Raw genomic sequence first — 20,673 nt, forward strand, 5'->3', positions numbered from 1 at the left:
CCCATAACATCTCACAACTGGTTTGCTATCTATCACCCTTTGGTTTTGTGTGTAACTTCTTCTTTAAAAGCAGGATGATTAAATGAATGCATTTCACAACCAGAGTCCTCTTCCAGTATCAACAGGTTCATTGTAGACATCTCCCTCTCTTTCATTGAACTAAAGCTGTGCACTTGTCCATCCCCGCCTCTTTGACCTGTCTGTCTCCTCTTATCCTTTCTTCTCCTCTATCCATCTTCTATCAACCTCCCCCTCTCTCCCTATTTATTTTAGAACCCCCTTCCCCTCCCCCATTTCTGAAGAAGGGTCTAGACATGAAACATCAAGCTTTCCTGCTTCTCTGATGCTGCTTGGCCTATGTTCATCCAGCTTCACACTGTGTTATCTCAGATTCTCCACCATCGGCAGTTCCTACCATCTCTGTTGTTTACACCTGGCCTACTTTCCATCAATCACTCATTTTCATATCTAATTAACGCCTAACCATTGCCCATTAATGGTCTGGTTTGGATGTATCCCTTTTAAGCCTAAAACTACAATTTCCGATCTGAGACTTTTACTAAACTCTGTACATTGAGATTACATATTTTTAACAATTCTACTTTTTTTTTGCCTTTCTCAGGAAAACTGCTTTACACACTCAGTTTCAGCAAAGATTCTGTACAACCTCCCAAACTTAAACAACAAAAAGCTTTTGTAGTTATTAATACTTTCCCTTATCAAATGAAATAAAATATCCCTGGCCTTCTAAACTAGAATCTAATGTATTATGGTTTATTTTGTTCACTTGTAAAATTCTCCTAATGTATATATAAATCCACAACTCTACAGGAACTCTTTTTCTCACACTACATTTTACAAGAAGCCATCATGGCTACTGAAGTACTTACAAGTTAATCATTGATTGCCTTTATACACAGAGGAACACATTTACCCTGATACAAATTCAAAAATCCAAACCTAATAATACATGCTATTAAAACATACAAAAATCACTTATCTGTGAACCTGCACACCCAGATCCTCTGTATGTCAATGCTTCTAAGGCTTCTGCCATTTATGTATAATTCGCATTTGAATTTGATCCTCAAAAATGCATCACCTCACATTGGTTTGGATTTAACTCCACTTGCCAAAACTCTGCTCAAGTCTGCAATCTATGTATATCCTGTTGTATCTTTTGACAATCCTCCACACTATCTGCAACTCCACTAATTTTGGTGTCATCTGCAAATTTACTAATCAGACCATCTACATTTCCGTCCAGATCATTTATACATAAATTACAAACAACAAAGGTCCCAGCACTGATCCCTTGGGAACATTGCTATTTACTGACCTCCATTCCAAAAAGCACTCTTCTCAATACTCTCTGCCTTCTGTGGCCAGGCCAGTTTTATATCCATCTAGACAGGTGACCCTGGATCCCATGAGGCTCTACTTTCCTGTAGCAGCCAGCCTGTAAGAGATTGAGTTCCTGAATGTTGATTCAATGATAGTGGAACTATGATGGTACATTTCTCAGCCAGATACTAAATGACTGGTAAAATAAATTACAGGTGATGATGTTTCTATGGTGTCTGTTGTCCTGGTGATAATGCGGTTCTGAAGTGTTGCTACCTGCAATCTTAACAAGAGCAGCTCCATATGTGAGGAACCTATGGTTAATAAAGATGTGAATTAGCATTGACAGAATGTTACAAGTAATCATGTTGAAGATTTATTTCACTCAAAGCCTAAAGCCAAAATGACATTACTGGATATTCTATCAAGTGTGGGTCTTTAATATTTTATTGTGTCACCAGATAGATGGACAGTCCCAGTGACTGCAATTCTAGTGGTTAGGAATGCTGACATGCCACTCATCTCCAGCACCTCATCCTCCATATATGAGGGATGGAGATCTGTTCAACATTATCTCTAGTTCTCCCCCTCCACCAAATGCTTTACACTGTCTTCTGCAACCACAAGAGGGCACTTATGAGTAACTGTAATGGCATGTGTATTCATTTCCTCCTGCTTTTGGTTACGGTTTACACCACAGAGAGGCATGACATTGCATAACAACATAGGTCATAATGCATCTCAAACAACTGGTGCAGTTTTATTCCTATTATCAAGCCAATGATTCTTATATATGTTTGCGCACTGTCCTCTGTCCCTTATCTCTTCTCATTCTATGAAATTAACTGTTCCTTAGACTTGCAATCTTATTCTGCCTGAATAAAATAAATGAAATATGAAGCAGTAAGGTTTACCTGTTTAAGTGCAAGTATTTCTAATAATGTCACGGAAGAATATCATGGAATAGGTTTGACATTTTAACCACCTTTGTGAGGTAATGGCCTTGTGGTATTTTCTCCACACTACTAATTCAGTGACCAAGGCTAATGTTCTGGAACCTGGGATTAAATCCCACCATGGCAAATGGTGGAATTTGAATTCAATAAAAATCTGGAATTAAGAATCTAATGATGGTCTTAAACTATTGTTGCATGTTGAAAAAACTCATCATTAATACTATTTAGGGAAGGAGACTTTTATCCTTACAAGTACAGGTCTACATGTGAATTCAGATCCACAGCAGTGTTTGGCTCCACTGCCCTCTGGGCAATTAGGGATCAGTAATAAATACTAATCTGTCCAGTGTCACCCACATCCTCTGAAAAAACACATCTACCAGTCAATTAAGGATTTTTTCATAGTTTCCCTGAGAGCCGAATGCTCAATGGTAGTTTTGTTTTTAACTCTAATATTATTGGTATGGGTTCACAGTATTTTTAAATGTAACTCAGCATTGATAAAGTAAACCTGTTGCTGATGAATATTTCTCCAATTTAACATGATGCAGGTGGGATTGGGAAATGTAGAGGGTGTACTTGGTGAATCATGCAATTGGAGGTGGTGAAGGGAAAATGTTTGTGGGCTTAGTTATTGAATAGTTAGCTATTTATTTATGCATTGAAAGTTTAAATATATAATTATATTTATTGAAAGTACATTTTTTGTGTGAAATAGATTGATTAACATTTGGAATACTCGGAAAAACAGTCACATCTTAAGTTATAACATCCACTTCCTTAGATAATACTAGCAACATTATATTTCAAACATTGAGTGCATGGTACCTGTTAATAATTGAACAACAGAGAAGTGAACAATTGTGTATTACACAGCCATTGTCAGGAAAAAAAAATCCACCTAAAAGTGCAATTCATTTTCCGTGTTTATTTATATGTTTTAAGAAGATGTAGAAACAATTTTTTTTTGTTCTCCTTGTTCTCAATGCTTCACACTGTCACCACCAACTCACTACATAAGCCTAAATGCAAGGACTGATGTTTACAGTCTTCCATGGGCAGGCTGGTGAACTGGGTGGGGGCAGGAAATAGGACAGCATGCCAGACATGACATTCTTAGCATCTACCCGCCCCCCTGAAAGGCCTCTTCTTGCTGCAGGCAGGACTTTACCCAGGGTGGGCTGGGGGATGCCTCCAACATCAACTGTTCAGTGCGGCACAAACCACCGAGCAGGATAATATCTATACAACAGGTGACCTCCTTTCTGGGTCCAATGTTCCCATTAGATTAGCTTCCCACAATAGAATGCACATTCGTTCCCTTTTGATGTCCACTCCATACCACATCCCTTTTGGCAGGTCCTGTCAGTCTGACCCTGGTGAGGGTCCAGCATAAACTTTGAACTCTGGCTCCATCTCATCGTGCTTCCTTGAGAGACTTGCTGTAGACCCGGCAGTGGCTTTGCTCCCAGTAATGCCACAGACACCAGAAAGTTACTGGCCATTAAAATTCGCCAGAAGGCCTTAGAGGAGAGACATTGTCCCAGAGTGGGGCAGGGATTGGAAAGCCCAACACACAGCCCATTAATGGGCCAATAGCTTTTGAATAGCAGCAGGGTGGGATGAGATGCCTAAACAAGGAAAGACTCAGCTCTGACATTTATGTTGGGGTGGGGTGGGGAGATTAAAGAAAGTGTTTTGTAAAGTTGCATCAGCAGATGTAGATCTGCAAGTGCACAGCAAATCAATAGAACAGCTGATCTCTTATTTAATGTAATCCTGATGATTCATTGATTCATTCAATGTACTAAATGTCTTTTGGCCTATTGAGTCTGGACTATCATAACCACCACTAGAAGTGCTCTAATCCCAATTTCCTGCATTTGTCCCATATCCTTGAATGTCATAATATCTGAAGTACTCGTGCAACTATTTTTTTAAAGGTTGTAAGGTTTCTTGCCTTCACTACCTTCCCAAGTGTCCATCCTAGATTCCCACCACCTGCTGAGAGAAAACATTTCTTTCCAAATCCCCTCAGAATCTCCTGCCCCTTGTCCTAAATCTATGCCCCCTCAAGATTGACCCTTCAACCAATGGGATCAACTGCTCTCTATTCACCATACATGTGTCCACACATCTCATAATCCTATACACCTTAATCAAGTCTCCCCTCAGTTTTCTCTGCTCTAAAGAAAACAATCCAAGCCTATATAATCTCTCCGTCTAGCTCAGATGCTCCATCTCAGGTAACATCCCAGTGAACATCCTCTGTATCCCTCCTAGTGCTATATTATCCTTTCTGTAGCGAGATGACCAGAACTGTACACAGTATTCCAGCTGTGGCCTGACTAACACTCTGTACAACTCCAAGATTACTTCCTTGCCCTCAAATTCTATGTCACGACTGATGAAAACAAGTGTCCCATAACTATCCCACTCACAGGCTCTACCAGCTTCAGTGATCTGTGAATAATCACCCCTGGATCTCTCTTTTCCTCTAAGCTACCCAGTGAAATGGCATTCATTAAATACTCCCTCATCTTGTTTCTTATTCCAAAGTGCATGACCTCACACTTGCCAGGATTAAACACCATCAGCCTCCGCAACATGGCCAATTATTGATCTCCATTTCAAAAAGCACACTTCTCCTACTATAATAAGATAATAAAGTGTGAAGCTGGGTGAACACAGCAGGCCAAGCAACATCGCAGGAGCACAAAAGCTGATGTTTCGGGCCTAGACCCTTCATCAGAGATCTCTGATAAAGGGTCTAGGCCCGAAATGTCAGCTTTTGTGCTCCTGAGATGCTGCTTGGCCTGCTGTGTTCATCCAGCTTCACACTTTATTATCTTGGATTCTCCAGCATCTGCAGTTCCCATTATCTCTTCTCCTACTACTGTCTTTCTTCTATGGCCAAGCCAGTTTTGTATCTATCTAAATAGCTCACCCCGGATCCCATGAGACTCTACCTTTTGTACAGCCTGCCATGAGATACCTATCAAGTGCCTTATAAGGTGCATGTAGATAACATCCACTGCCCTCCTCTCATTAATTATTTGTGTCACTTCTTCAAAAGGCTTAATCAAGTTGATGAGACATGACCTTCCCCACACAAAACTATGCTCACTAACAAGCCCATTTCTGTCTTGGTTTCTCTTCAGATTGTATAAATCTTTTGCTCTTTAAATACTTCCAAATGTGATTAAATCCTATCTCTCAGTGTCTTCTCTAACAGCTTCCCCACCATTGACAGCAGGCTTACTGGCCTGTAATTACCTGGATTATCACTGTTTCCCTTCTTAAACAAGGGAGCAACAGTGACCATTCTTTAGTCCTCTAGAACCTTTCCTGATGCCAAAGAGGATGCAAAGATATCTATTAAGGCCCAAACTATTTTCTGCCTAGCCTCCAGCAGTATTCTGGGATAGATCCCGTCTGGATTTCCTCAGAACTCATCTACTTAATGTATTTCAAGACACCCAAAACTTTCTCCTTCATTATGTTGACCTGCCCAAGAGTATTCACACACCTTTCCCTAACCTCAACATCCCTTACATCTCTCTCTTTGGCGTATGTCAATGTAAAGTACGAATAAAGGTTCATACCCATTTCCTCTGGATCCACCCATAAACTCTGTCCTTAATCCTTGAGTGGGACTACTCTTTCCCTCGCTATCGTCTTGCTTCTAATATACGTATAAAATGCCTTGGATTCTCCTTAACCCTGCATGGTCCCTTTTAGCCCTCCTAACTACACATTTGAGCTCCTTCTTACTTTCTCTATATCATTCAAAGATTTTGTCTGTTTTTGTTGTCTAGACCTTAGGTATGCTTCCTTTCTTTGACTAAGCTGATAATTTTCCCTGTCATCCAAGGTTTACAAATCCTGCCATGTTCACAGGAACATGCCTGTCTTGCAGTCTAATCAACTAGTCTTAAAAACCTGTGGACTTACATGCAAACAGCCACTCCCAAGCCATATTCTTCAATTCTTGCCTAATTCGGTTATAGGTGGCCTTCTACGAAATTAACACCTTCATCCAACATCCACTCATATCCTAATCCATAAGTAGCGATAAACCTACAGAATTATGGTCACTGTTCCCAAAATGCACCCCAGTGAAACTTTGGTCATCTGGCCAGGCTCATTTCCCAATACCAGGTCCAGTACAGTCCCCTCCCTCATTGGATTATCCGCACATTGTTTCAACACACTTTCTCGGATACACCGAACAAATTGCTCCCCATCCGAACCCTGCCACCAAGGGAATCCCAGTCGATATGAGGGAAGCTAAAATCACCTATCCTAACTGCACCATTATTTCACATCTTTCTAAAATATCTTTATATCTACACATCTCTTCCTCTCTCTCCTGCTGGCAGCTGGGAGATCTAAAGCACTATTGCAGTATTGTGATTGCATTCTTCCTATTCTTGAGCTCTACCCATACTGTCTTGATGCAAGATTCCTCTTAAGTGCCCTCCTTCAACACAGCTGTGATACACTCCCTAAGCAGTAGTGCAACTGCCCCACCTCTTTTGCTTCCTCCTCTGTGTCATCTAAAACATCGCCATCACCGAACAGTAAGCTACAATTCCTGTCGTTCTTTCAACCATGCTGTCTCTGTGATAGAACAACATCATAATTGCATGCATCAATCCAGGCTCTATGTTCAATTGTTTCCTGACCCTGTTAGGAACAATCTTTGTAGCAGGTTTCTACAGAGGATTCCAAGTTGTCAAAACTGAAAAAAAAAAGGCTTAGGCTATTAGAGCTACATACCTTTTTGCATACCAAAAGACCTGGAAAGAAGTCACAAAACTGCCTTAGCAGTGCAAGGGGGTTAAACAAAAACAGTAATTTAAGTAGAAAAAAAACTATAAAGAGTTAAGATAGAAGTGATATTTCTTGGACATTGAGTATCTGTGAAGAATATAGCTAGGAACTGAGTTGACACTTTGCTTTGCTGTTTTTGTTAGGATCTTTATAAACTTCTTACACATTTGTATCATTTTATCCATTGTATGTTATTTTGTTAAAGAATATTTGCAGCCTTATGTGTATATGTTTATAAACTAACCATCACTGAAGCAACTTAAACTTAACACCTATAAAGGCATGTTTCATTTTGGATCTGACTTCTTTAGTAGCACTATCAGCTGTGATAATAACAAAATGGGAGCTCTTATGAGATGGGAATTCATTCAATTTGAGAGACATCTCTCAGAAACAGGTACATTTACACCGATGTGACTTTCTAAATGGCTTTGAATGTGCCTAAGGCTTTCTTCTGTGATCAGAGAACATAACAGTGATTTATTTGGAATCTTTGACCCAGACTAAGGTAATTGAAGGTAAAACTAAATTTAGGATCTCATAAGGAAGAGCTGCTTATGTAAATTTTGCAGCATTTAAACGTACAAGGAGGAAAATCTGAAATTGAAATGTCACTGTGGAAATTAGCTAAGTTTCAGTTAAAAATTAAACAAATATTTGATTTAGAGGAGTAAGCAGAGCATAACAGAAATGGAAAGGGGAAACACTTAAAAAGAGGTACTGAACATGAAGCAGGAAGGTCGCAGTAAAGTCTATTACACCGATGTGACTTTCTAAATGGCTTTGAATGTGCCTAAGGCTTTCTTCTGTGATCAGAGAACATAACAGTGATTTATTTGGAATCTTTGACCCAGACTAAGGTAATTGAAGGTAAAACTAAATTTAGGATCTCATAAGGAAGAGCTGCTTATGTAAATTTTGCAGCATTTAAACGTACAAGGAGGAAAATCTGAAATTGAAATGTCACTGTGGAAATTAGCTAAGTTTCAGTTAAAAATTAAACAAATATTTGATTTAGAGGAGTAAGCAGAGCATAACAGAAATGGAAAGGGGAAACACTTAAAAATGCTCCATCATCAAAGACAGAGAGACGTCAGATAACATGATTTGAAGATAGAAATGCTTAAAATAAAGGGAGAGACGAGGCTGTAGCTCAGAGCATGTTTCTAATTTCAATGACGTATTTAACTAAGATATGCATGTACTGGTTTTTTTAAAGAGATTCAAATCCATCCTAAATCAATGAACTCCCCTCCTGCAAGAGTATTTTTGATTTGGAAATCTGTATTTCCTGTTTAAGAGAATTGTGTTGTAAGATATTTCACTAATTTGAGAAGGTTGCCAGGAAGATGGCCTGGCCAAAAGATGTTTAGATCAGTTGTTGCAAATTTTGCAAAAACAACATGTCTTTCATAATAAAACTAGAAATACTAAAGCCAGTTGTTGTAAGTTAAATGGAAGACTGATTGCAGTGGTAGAAATGTCTTAAGAAATCCTCAGAAAAGAATGCACCAGAAAAGGAAATATATATTAACAGTGTAGCTGTGGCATAAAAGGGACATTCTCCCTTGAAATATTTTAAGAAAGGAGAGGTAATATAGGATAGACAATAAAATTCTTCCCTAATTATTGGTACAGACAATCAGATCGCCAGAAATTCTGAATATTTTATTTCAAATGAAGAAGTATACGTATATTTCAAATCAAAGGGGTAAACCAGCAAAGGTATTTACAGACACTACAGCAGGTCAATCAATAATGCCTACCCCTCTTCCAGAAGGAGTACTGAATGGAGAAAATATTAATTGGAGATATATAGTAAGGTTACAAACTATGGAATGACCTGTACGACTCAAAAGTATTGGCCTCATTGAGGATGGTAGAACAAGCAGGCGAGATTATAAAGAAAAAATTTGATGCTAAAGGATGAACATTCTTCTTTTCTGACTGCGTTGCCACTAGATTCAAATGGACAGGAAGCGGACGAATCTATGAGAAAGGGAGATGACTTAATATTTGGTTATTTGACACTGTTTTGTTGAAAATTTAGATAAAACGATTGAAGAGAATGAGATTGATAAGTATAGCCTACCTTCTTTAATGTAAGTGCAACAAACAGCTCTTGAATTGAGAAAATTATATCAAATGACCTACTCAGAAATTCAGTCAGAGTTATGCAGTTATCTCCAATATTTGATATCTGGATTATTTAAACAAAGTTTAATTCATTATAAAGCACCGTTACATTATTTCTCCCTTCAATATCAACAATCTTTAAATGATAAGGTTGTAATAGCAAACTCCTTTGAAATATTTAGCATTTTAGTTGTAATCTTTTTTACAAATCAGTCTTCTAATCAGTATGTAGCAGTGTTTCCCAGTAGTCATGGTATATTGATGCTATAGAACTCTGTGACAGACAGTGAGTATGACTGAGAGGAGAGGGTCAGCTGGGGACTCTGTGACAGGCAGTGAGTATGACTGAGGGGAGAGGGTCAGCTGGGGACTCTGTGACAGGCAGTGCTATGACTGAGAGGAGAGGGTCAGCTGGGGACTCTGTGACAGGCAGTGAGTATGACTGAGAGGAGAGGGTCAGCTGGGGACTCTGTGACAGGCAGTGCGTATGACTGAGAGGAGGGACAGGTGAAGATGCTTGCAGGAAAGTAGACAGACCAGTAGCTGACTTGAGTGGGATTCAGGACATTTGGTTTCTATAAGCTATTTTTGAGTAGGAGTAAGAGTAAAATAAAAAGTGTCAATTTTTTTGGATAATCTATGATTGGAGAGCTCAAGCCTTTGATTTCTATACTCTGCACTGTATGGGAAATTGTTAATGCTCCTGGCATTCTGACTGACCAGGCATGGAGGAGGTGCCTGTGGCTGGGCCTGGGGTCACTACAGTGCATTCACGGGGCTGAAAGGTTCATGGATGGGATGTTGCTGAATGTGATCACCTTGCAGTTTAAGAAGTGCAGTCAGAAAGAGTAAGGTACAATAGAAGGCAATCAGGCAGTTTGTGAGGGACTCCCCCAAGAGCAGTTCACTTGCAAATCAAGTTTTGAAATTGGAAAACAGTGAGAGTAGGCCACTGCATTCTGTGGTCCAGCTACTTGGGATGGGGGTGGTGTGGGGGTGAGGATGTTCAAGGAATGTGGAAGAGCAGTAGTGGCTAGTGATTCATTAGTACAGTGTGGTGTATACATCAGTAGTGTGTACAGGCTCTCTTATAAATGGCTGTAGACATGGTTTTGGGATAGAATATTGTCTCCTGAGAGCTGTGGTCAATGATGAAATGGAATGGCTTGTTGTCTTTGCTTTGGACATTTTGACCAGTTTCTGTATTAAAACCCATTTCCCCAAGTTGTCAACTGACCAGTTGTTAAGATGGGAGAGAAACTGAGAGTCCGTGAGCCTGGAAGGCAGAGGGAGAAAAGCTAGACAAGAATGAAATGAGTGCAGCAGGTTAAATGAAACATACTTTAATGAAATTAGCCTGAAGAATAAGATAGATGAGCTGAGGGCACAGATAGGTATGTGGGCATATGATCTCATAGCCAAGACTGAGACTTGTTGAAAGATGGGCAGGATTGGCACATCAGCATTCCCGGTTATAGGATATTCAGATGAGATAGAGAAATGGATGGGGTGAGGAGAGCATTGCAGTATTGATCAAGGAGTCAATTATAGCAGTGAGGAAAACTGATATCTTGGAAGGATTGCCACCTGAAATTATATGTAGAAATTAAAACATAGGCAAACAAACTATTGGGTTCGTACATGGGGCTACAAGGAAGTCAGGGAGAGAGAAAGAATTAAATATGTAATCATATTCAAAGAAGAACAATAAAGCTGTAAAGGTGGGGTGGTGGGGGGCGGGGGTTGCAATGGCCTATTGGTATTATCACTGGACTGTTAATCTGGAGACATGGTGATGTTCCAGGGACCCAAGTTCAAATCCCACCACAGCAGACAGTAGAATTTGAATTCAATAAATATCTGGACCTAAGAGTCTAATGATGACCATTAATCCATTGTCAATTGTTGGAAAAACTCACTTGGCACACTAATCTCCTTTAGGGAAGGAAACTGCCATCCTCACCTGGTCTGGCCGACATGTGAATTCAGACCCACATCAATGTAGTTGACTCTTAACTGCCGTCTGGGAAATAACTACTGCCTGGCCAGCAATGCCCTCATCATGTGAATGAATAAAAAAGTTAGACATTTTAATTGCCCTAATGGGCTTTTTTAGCATGCAAAAATGTTTTAGCCAGTACATAGAAAGCCCAACAAGAGAGGGAGCATTCTGGATTGAATATTGTGAAATGAATCCAGGCAGGTGAAAGGCGTATCAATAGGGGACCATATTGGAGTTGGTGACCGTAACTCGGTTCATAACTTTAGATAGTTATGGGAAAAAGATAGGATAGACTGGGAATAAATATTCTAAACTGGGGAAAAATAATGTTATGAGATAAGATACAATTTGTCCCAAGTAAACTGGGAACAACTTTTTACAGATGAACTGTGGCAGAGCAATGGGAGTTATTCAAGGAGAAAATAGTAAGATTACAGGGCAAATATGTTCTTGAAATGACAAAGGGTGGAACCAACACTGAGAACTCTGAATACCAAGGGACATACATTTAAGATTAGGGAAAAAAGGATAAGATCATGGCAGATACAAAAGGCTCACAACGTCAGAGTCCTCATGGGAGTACGAAAAGTGCAAAGGGAGGGTATCTTATAAAGGTAATTAGAAAGCCACAACGATGTGTGAGAAAAATATGGTCAGTGAAATGAAGAAATACCCAAAGGGTCTTCCTAAAACAAAAAGTAAAAAGAGCAAGAGAATAACTAAGGAAAACATAGAATTCATTAGGGATTATAGAGGTAATCTATGTGTAGGCCTGGAAGACCTGGGCACAGCCCTTGATAAATACCTTGCACTGCCTTTACAATGGAAAAGGTCAACATGAGTATACACAACAGGGTAGATGAATGTGAAATATTAAAAAAAATTAACTTATATATAGAGAGAGAGAAAGAGAGAAGGTAACATATGGGATTAGCCTCCTTAAAAGTAGAGAAATCCAAAGACCCAATTGAGATGTATCCCAGGTTATTGACTGTCCCTGGCAAGGGAGAATATATCAGGAATCTTAGCAGCAATTTTGAAATTCTTCTCTGACTACAGTTGAGATACAAGAGAGTATGCGAACTGTTAATATTGTCCAATTATTAACAAGAAAAGTTTAAAAAAATGATAGGATTAAAAAGAGATTGGATTGCCATTGATAATCTACATCCAGTGGAAGAACTACTATCCAAGCAGTAATTGTTCTCAAGGGAATGGCCTCTAGGAACCATGTAGCCATGTCTATAATATTAAGGTCAAAAGCAGAAATTGCTGGCAAAACTCAGCAACTGTGGGAAGAAAGCAAAGTTAACAATGCGAATCTGGTGACTTCATCAGAAATTCTTAGAGCAAAACATGCAGGGATCCAAAAGATCCAAACACATAGAAGTCAACCTTTTTTACTGCCAAGATCTGCACAGGTTATTGATATATTGTTTGGGTCACTACGCACAAAAAGAAAATTTTCAGGGACATTTACCTCTGATTACTCTGTCTCCTTGACTTAATTACTTCCCATAATTACTAGAGAAGCTACTAGACCTGAGGATATTCCCACCTGACACTTGTCTTCCCTGGATATTGCTTTCTTTCACCTTCTCAACTTTTATCCTTCTCACGGGGATGATGGAAACAGGATTTTAAATTGCTCAAAATCATCTGCCATCTCAGCTGCCTGTCTTGACAATGTGAGTTAACTGTTTACTGACTTTTATATTCTGAGGGAATTATTTCCCAAAAAGCATTACTTCAAATCTGGTGCTTACCTCTAATCCTACATCCAATGGTCAAAATCATTTTGCTGCACTCTGTGAATTCTAAATAAATCTGCCCTGACTTCTGACAGATCTTCAAAAATTTTAATCTCTAGGCCTCAGGCACCACAACACACTCACCGAGAAGAGCTTTTTTTTTGACCACCACCTAAACTAGGGAAGATCCCTCAAAAAGCAAGGAGTAAATCTCATGAGCTCTGCCATTGAGTCTGCTTTCAAAAGAAATGTCAAGCTTTCTTTTGCCAACTTCATCTGCTTAGTCTCTTCAAAAGACTACCAGTAAATCATGACCTGATCTTGACGTATATGTCAAAACCATACCTTTGCCAATGTACTATATTGACAAATCATGTCAACTGGATCATTCTTTGAAGCTTTGAATAGTTTCTTTTTGTCAACTTTGGGGCGGCACGTGGCTCAGTGGTTAGCACTGCAGCCTCACAGCACCAGGGACCCAGGTTTGATTCCACCCTCGGGCGACTGTCTGTGTGGAGTTTGCACATTCTCCCTGTGTCTGCGTGGGTTTTCTCCGGGTGCTCCGGTTTCCTCCCACAGTCCAAAGATTTGCAGGCTAGGTGGATTGGCCATGCTAAATTGCCCCATAGTGTTCAGGGTGGGTTATAGGGGAGTGGGTCTGGGTGGTGTTGACTTGTTGGGCCAAAGGGCCTGTTTCCACACTGTAGGGAATCTAATCTAATCTAACTGTCATTATAACTAAATTGGTTTGGTGAATAACTAATTCAGAGTTCAGACAGATGCACAGACAAAGTGTATAAACGATTTTAGGCTAAGTCTTAATAAACCAAAGAGTTTTGGTGCATAAAAGATGCATTATATCTCAAAAGCACAGAGTCACATGAGTGACAAAAGACTAAATGTAAGAGGAACTGCACATTACTAATGCTGAAGCGTTCGGGGAAAAACGCTGAGGATACTGAACATATGATCAGAACCTCCTCAGAACAGTCCAAACAAACTTGCTAGATCAACAGCATTTTTGTTGGTAGATAACGTTTTCAAGTATCAACGGTCACACTTAATATATATCTCTCAGATTTGAACATCATGTCATTACATGGGGCAGATAAGTTTCAGTTCATGTTCTAATTCAAGACTAAGTTTTGATTTTTATTGCACAGCTACATCAAGTACTCCTACTGAATCATCTTTAACATCTGTACAATCAACAACTAAAACACCAATTTTTAATGCCACAACCGCACTACCAAGTGCATTAGAACCCATAACGAATTAATTTGTGCAAAAATTGGCTACATAAAGAGCACACATTATTGCAGCACATGAAGTAAGCTGGAAAAAATACACAGTGAACTGAAATGGTGGTTAGCACTTCCTAGAAACAGAAACAAATAACCTGTCAGATGGACACATTGTGGAGCCAGAGGAGCACAGTAGGCCAGGCAGCATCAGAGGAGCAGGAAAGTTCATGTTTCAGGCCAGGACCCTTCTTCAGATCCTGTGAGATGAATACTTTTTTTAATGAAATCTTTGACTTTATAACAGTCTGAATGTAGCAGCTATGAATGCAAACTCTTTCACAGACTGACTGTAATACATAATAACAATTGCTCAGAATTTAAACTAATGACAGTATAACGTAATAGATGCATTTTATTTTCAAAGCAGGACAATAATTTGTGCAAAGGTGGTCTACATTTAAGAGTTAGTGCACATTAATGCAGCGCATGGAGTGAGGTGAAAAAAATACACAGTGAACTGAACGGTGGTTAGCGCATCCGATGAACAGAATCAAATAACCTGTGAGATGGACACTATACTTGTTTTAGTGAAATATCTGCCATACTGTCTGAATGTATCAGCTATAAATGCACTAACTCCTTCATGGACTGACTGTAATACATAATAAAATCTGCTCAGGATTTAAATTGATGACATTACATGGGGCAGTAAATATCCATGTTGAAATTCAAGACTAATTTTTGATTTTTTTTGCACAGCGACATCAAGTGTTTCTAAAACTAATCCTATGGAATCATCTTCAACGCCTGTACAATCAACAACTACAATAGCTGGAAAAACAACAGTGATCAAAACTCATTTCTTAAAAGAGATTTTATTATAATTCATGATATATTCCTGAAATGTGTGTCAAAACTCTTGTCACACTCAGTTCACCCAACAGCGTGGTCACATTAACCGTTCTGAATTTTAATGTCTTGAATAGATTCAATGTCATCAATCCATATTTTGGTTGTGTTGGTTTTGCAAATTTGTCACTCAGAATCAAAATCAATGGCATGTGATATGTTTTCAATTTTACGCTCAATTCCAATGAAAGTAGTTGTTTGACATAATAAATGCATTTTATCTCAAATGCAAGACAGTAAATTCTGAGAAGTTGAGTTAAATGTAAGAGTTAGTGAATATTGATGCAGCACATCAATTTAGATGGATAAAAATACACAGTGAGTTGAATTGGTTGTTAGCACCTCATAGGATAAGAGCCAAATAAACTGCAAGATGGACATAATATTTTAGTGAATCCTTTGACATACTCAACTGTCTGAATGTAGCTGCTGCAAATGCACCAACTCTTTCACAGACAGAGTGTAATAAAACAAAATCTGCTCAGAATTTCGACAGATGACATTGCGTAGATCAGTTAAAATTCTGTTCATGTCATTCAAGACTAATTTTTGATTTTAATTTCACAACTACATCAAATGTTTCTCCAACTATTTCTGCAGAATCAACTTCAATATCTGTTGAATCAACAACTACAATACCAACCTCTACATCCATAACTGCACCAACAACTATATCAGAACCAACAACTACAGAGACATCTACTCAGCCAACAAGTGAGTTCTCCCGAAGTTGAACAGCTCATTACTATTCTGTAACAACAGGATCTTATGAGAATCCAACTTTTCTTGTGTAGCAGCCATTGTCTTCTGATACTTTGGAAAATATTTCCAATCTCACAAACATTATATTTGCAATTAAACTTAATATGACTTGTTGCTACAGAATCACAGTGGAAAAGGTAAGTGACCAAACTGATTTCTGAAAAGACGGGTACTTATAAGTTAGGACATAATCTTGAAATATGTGTTGAAACCTTAATTTTGGTCAGAAGCTGAAAAGTTTTGGTCCCATCATCCGATCCTGTCTTTACTGCCCTCAATTAAATTAAATGTCATCAATACATGTTCTGGCCAAGTTGGTTTTGAGAATCTGTCATTCAAAGTGGACACCGATGACCATACAACATGTCAGCAACATTACGCTCAATCCTAACGAAAAGAGAGCCAGTACAATGTAATAAATGCATTTGATCTAAAATACAGGATAATAATTTCTGGGAAGGTGTGCTACTTTTAAGATTTAATGAACATTAAGGCAGCAGATGAAGTAAGGTGGAAAAAACACACTGTGAACTGAAATGATAGTTAGCACATCCTACAAACAAAACCAAATTCCCTGTGAGATGGGCATTGTACTTTTGTCTTACTGAAACATTTGACGTACTAACTGTGTGAAAGTAGCAGATACGAATGCACTAACTCTTTCACAGAGTGACTGTAAGACATAATATATTCTGCTCAGAATTTAACCTGATGAAAATGCATGGGGCAGTTAAGATTCAGATCATGCTGTAATTTAAGACCCAGTTTTGATTTAATTTCACAGTTACTTCAGGTGCTTCTCTGACTCCTCCTATGGAATCATCTTCAACACCTGTGCAATCGGCAACTACAATACCAATCTCTGTATCTGCAACTGCAACAACAATCACATCAGAACCAACAAGCACAGAAACTTCCACTCGGCCAACAATAAGTGAGTTCACATCGAACTGAACAATTGTTTTCAGTTCAGTAGCTACCGGAACTTATAAGGGTTGGAAGTTTCTTTGTTGCACCTACTGTATTCCAATGGTTTGGAAAATATTTCTAATTCTAAAAGCATTATCATTGTACATAATCTTTATATGATTTGTTGCTTCAGAATCGCAGCTGAATAATAATGCGAACTTTTATCATCTCCTTAAAGAATTTTTAATTTAATTCATGACATGTTCTTGAACAATGCTTCCAAACTCTGATCATGATTAGGTCACACAATAGTGTGATGATGTCAACTGGCCCGAACGTTAATGCCTTGAGTGGATTCTATGTCCTCAATCCATGTTCTGGCGAAGTTGGTTTTTAAAATCTGTCATTCAAAGTAGTCATTGATGGCATGCAACATGTGTGACCAAAACTAAGCTCAAATGACATGAATGGAGCAGCCGTAAGACAGAATGAATGCATTTCATCCTAAATGCAGAGGAGCTGGAAGCCACTTTGATCACATCTTATTCTAAAAGACGGACTGTAATTTCAAAGAAGGAGTGTTATATTTAAGATTAGTGCACATTAATGCAGAACAAGAGGTAACATGGAAAAAAAAACAGTGAACTGAAACTGTACTGAGCACAACCTGGCCACAGGAACTAAGAAGCTATGAGATCAACACAGTATTATTTTCTCAGTGAAACCTTTCACATAAGAGCAGTCTGAATGTAGCAGCTGCGAATGCTATAACTGTTTTTCGGAACGATTGTAATGCAGAATAAATTTTGCTCAGAAATTTCACTGATGACACGACATATAGAGATTTCAGTAAAGCATTTGATAAGGTTCCCCACAGTAGGCTATTGCATAAAATACGGAGGCATGGGATTGAGGATGATTTAGGGGTTTTGATCAGAAATCGGCTAGCAGTAAGAAGACAGAGGGTGGTGGTTGATGGGAAATGTTCATCCTGGAGTTCAGTTACTAGTGGAGTACCACAAGGATCTGTTCTGGGGCCACTGTTGTTTGTCATTTTTATAAATGACATGGATGAAGACGTAGATGGATGGGTTAGTAAATTTGCAGATGATGCTAAAGTTGGTGGAGTTGTGGATAGTGCGGAAGGATGTTTTAGGTTACAGAGAGACATAGATAAGCTGCAGCTGGGCTGAGAAGTGGCAAATGGAATTTAACGCAGAACAGTGTGAGGTGATTCACTTTGGAAGAAGTAACAGGAATACAGAGTACTGGGCTAATGGTAAGATTCTTGGTAGTGTGGATGAGCAGAGAGATCTCTGTGTCCATGTGCATAGATCCCTGAAGGTTGCCGCCCAAATTGATAGGGTTGTGAAGAAGGCGCATGGTGTGTTTGGTTTTATTGATAGAGGGATTGAGTTTCGGAGCTATGAGGTCATGTTGCAGCTGTAGAAAACTCTGATGTGGCAGCACTTGGAGTGTAGCGTACAGCTCTGGTCACTGCGTTATCAGAAGGATGTGGAAGCTTTGGAAAGGGTGCGGAGGAGATTTACGAGGATGATGCATGGTATGGAGGGAACGTCTTATGAAGAAAGGCTTGAGGAAAGGACTTGAGGCTGTTTTCGTTAGAGAGAAGAAGATTAAGAGATGACTTAATAGAGACATACAGGATGATTAGAGGATTAGATAGGGTGGACAGTAAAAGCCTTTTTCCTCAGGTGGAGATGGCTGGCACGAGGAGACACAGCTTTGAATTGAGGGTGATAGATAGAGGACAGATGTCAGAGGTAGGTTCTTTATTCAGAGAGGAAGAAGGGTGTGGAAAGCCCTGCCTGCAACAGTAGAAGACTCGCCAACTTTAAGGACATTTAAATGGTCATTGGATAAACAGATGGATGATAATAGAATAGTGAAGTTTAGACCGACTACAGATTGGTTTCCGAGCTCGGTGCAACATCAAGGGCTGAAGGGCCTGTACTGCACTGTAATGTGTTATGTTCTATGTTTTATTTCATGATGAATGTCAGGATTAATCTTGATTTCAATTTCATAGCTGCTTCAACTGTTTCGACAACAGCTTCCATGGAATCATCTTCAACACCGGTACAATCAACCACTACAATACCAATCACTACATCCACAGCTGCAGCGACAACCACATCAGAAACAACAAGAACGGAGACATCCACCCAGACAACAACAAGTGAGTCCACACCAAACTGCACAACACTTTTCACTTCTATAACAACATGAAATACTAAGTATTCGAATTGTCATGTCTGGGGGTATTGTATTCTAATGCATTGCAATATATTTCCAAATCTAAAAATGTTGTCTTTCCAATGAAGCTTAACACGACATGTTGATTCAGAATAACAACTGGAAAACAACACTGAGCACTCTCATTTCAGAAACGAGATGTTATTAACTCATGAGGTATTGCTGAAGCATTTGTCTGAAGTCTTCTCATATTCAGGTCGCGCAATAGCATAGGTTTATCAACTGCACCAAACTTTAATTCCTTGGATAAATTCAATGTCATCAATCCATGTTCGGTTGCAGTTGGTAATGTTATTTTGTGATTCAGTGTCGACATCGGTGATGATGAGATATGCGAGACCAAATTTACGCTCAATTCCAATGAACAGAGTAACTTCATGACTTAATACGAGCGTTTCACCTGAAATACAGGACACTAAATTCTGCAAAGGTGGGCTTAATTTATGAATTATTGAACATTAGTGCAACATAACAAGTTCGATAGAAAGAAATACGCAGTGAATTGAAGCAGTGGTAGAACCTCATTGGAGCAGGACCAAATAACATGCCAGTTTGACACCATTTACACTGTTCAGTTAAATCGTTCACGGACTAACTGTCTGAATACATTTGTATGTGCAATCCGCTTTCACGGAAAGATTGTTATACATGATATATTTTGGTCATCTTTAATCGGATGGCACTGCACGTTGCAGAGTTGATTAAGTTCAAGTTGAATGTCGAGATTAATTTAGATTCTCTTTCTCAGCAAATTCAACTCTTTCTACAATGGATCCCACGGAATCAACTTCAAAACCTGTGCATTCGACAACTACATTGTCTATCCCTCGATCGCCAACTGAAACAACAACTCCATCAGGTCCAACAAGTACGGAGACTTCCACTCAGCCAACAACAAGTGAGTATATTTCCATCAGAAAAGCTGTTTTCAGATCTGCAAAAACAGAACTAACACCGACTGAACTTTTCTGTCTTGCACCGATTCTATTCCAATCTTTTCGGAAATAATTCCATTTCTAAAAAACATTATCACTTTTGTTATTTTAAATGACTTGCTGACTCCGATTCACACATTGAAAAGCAGAACTGATCATTTTATTTCTTCAAAGCAATTTTATTAATATTCATGACATTTTCTTGAATGACGCTTTGAAATTATTGTCAGACATAGTTCATACAAAAGTATGGTCAAATCAACCGTTGCGAACATTAATGCCTGGAATAGATTCGATTTCAGTAATCCTACTTCTGGCAAGTTTTGTTTTGTCAATTTTTTATTCAAAGTGGACATCACTGTCTACACAAAATGATTGCCCAAAGTCATGGTCAATCCCAAAGAATAGAGTAGCGGTTTGATGCGATAAATGCATTTGCTCTGGAGGACAGGAATATAATTTCTGAGAAGCTGGGCTAAATTTCAATGTTAGCGAACAATAAGGCAGCACATGAAGTGAGGCAGATACAAACACCCAGTCAGTTGAAATGGTGGTTCACACCTAGGAGGCAAAAGACCAAAGGAACTGCAGCATTGACACAATATTTTCTAT

The 20,673-nt window shown here is 39.0% G+C and overlaps 1 protein-coding gene across 2 annotated transcripts in view; it reads left to right on the forward strand.

Moving 5' to 3' along the window:
• Positions 1-20,673, forward strand: part of LOC125457862 (mucin-2-like) — an 80,141-nt gene that overhangs the window by 16,787 nt on the left and 42,681 nt on the right. For both annotated transcript variants that reach the window (XM_059651131.1, XM_059651132.1), the window contains exons 2-5: positions 15,779-15,892; positions 16,725-16,874; positions 18,900-19,049; positions 19,875-20,024. In XM_059651131.1, coding sequence (XP_059507114.1) covers positions 15,779-15,892; positions 16,725-16,874; positions 18,900-19,049; positions 19,875-20,024 — 564 coding nt within the window. The remainder of the gene's footprint in view (positions 1-15,778; positions 15,893-16,724; positions 16,875-18,899; positions 19,050-19,874; positions 20,025-20,673) is intronic.

The sequence above is a fragment of the Stegostoma tigrinum genome, chromosome 14, assembly GCF_030684315.1.
Source record: "Stegostoma tigrinum isolate sSteTig4 chromosome 14, sSteTig4.hap1, whole genome shotgun sequence".
NCBI lineage: Eukaryota > Metazoa > Chordata > Chondrichthyes > Orectolobiformes > Stegostomatidae > Stegostoma > Stegostoma tigrinum.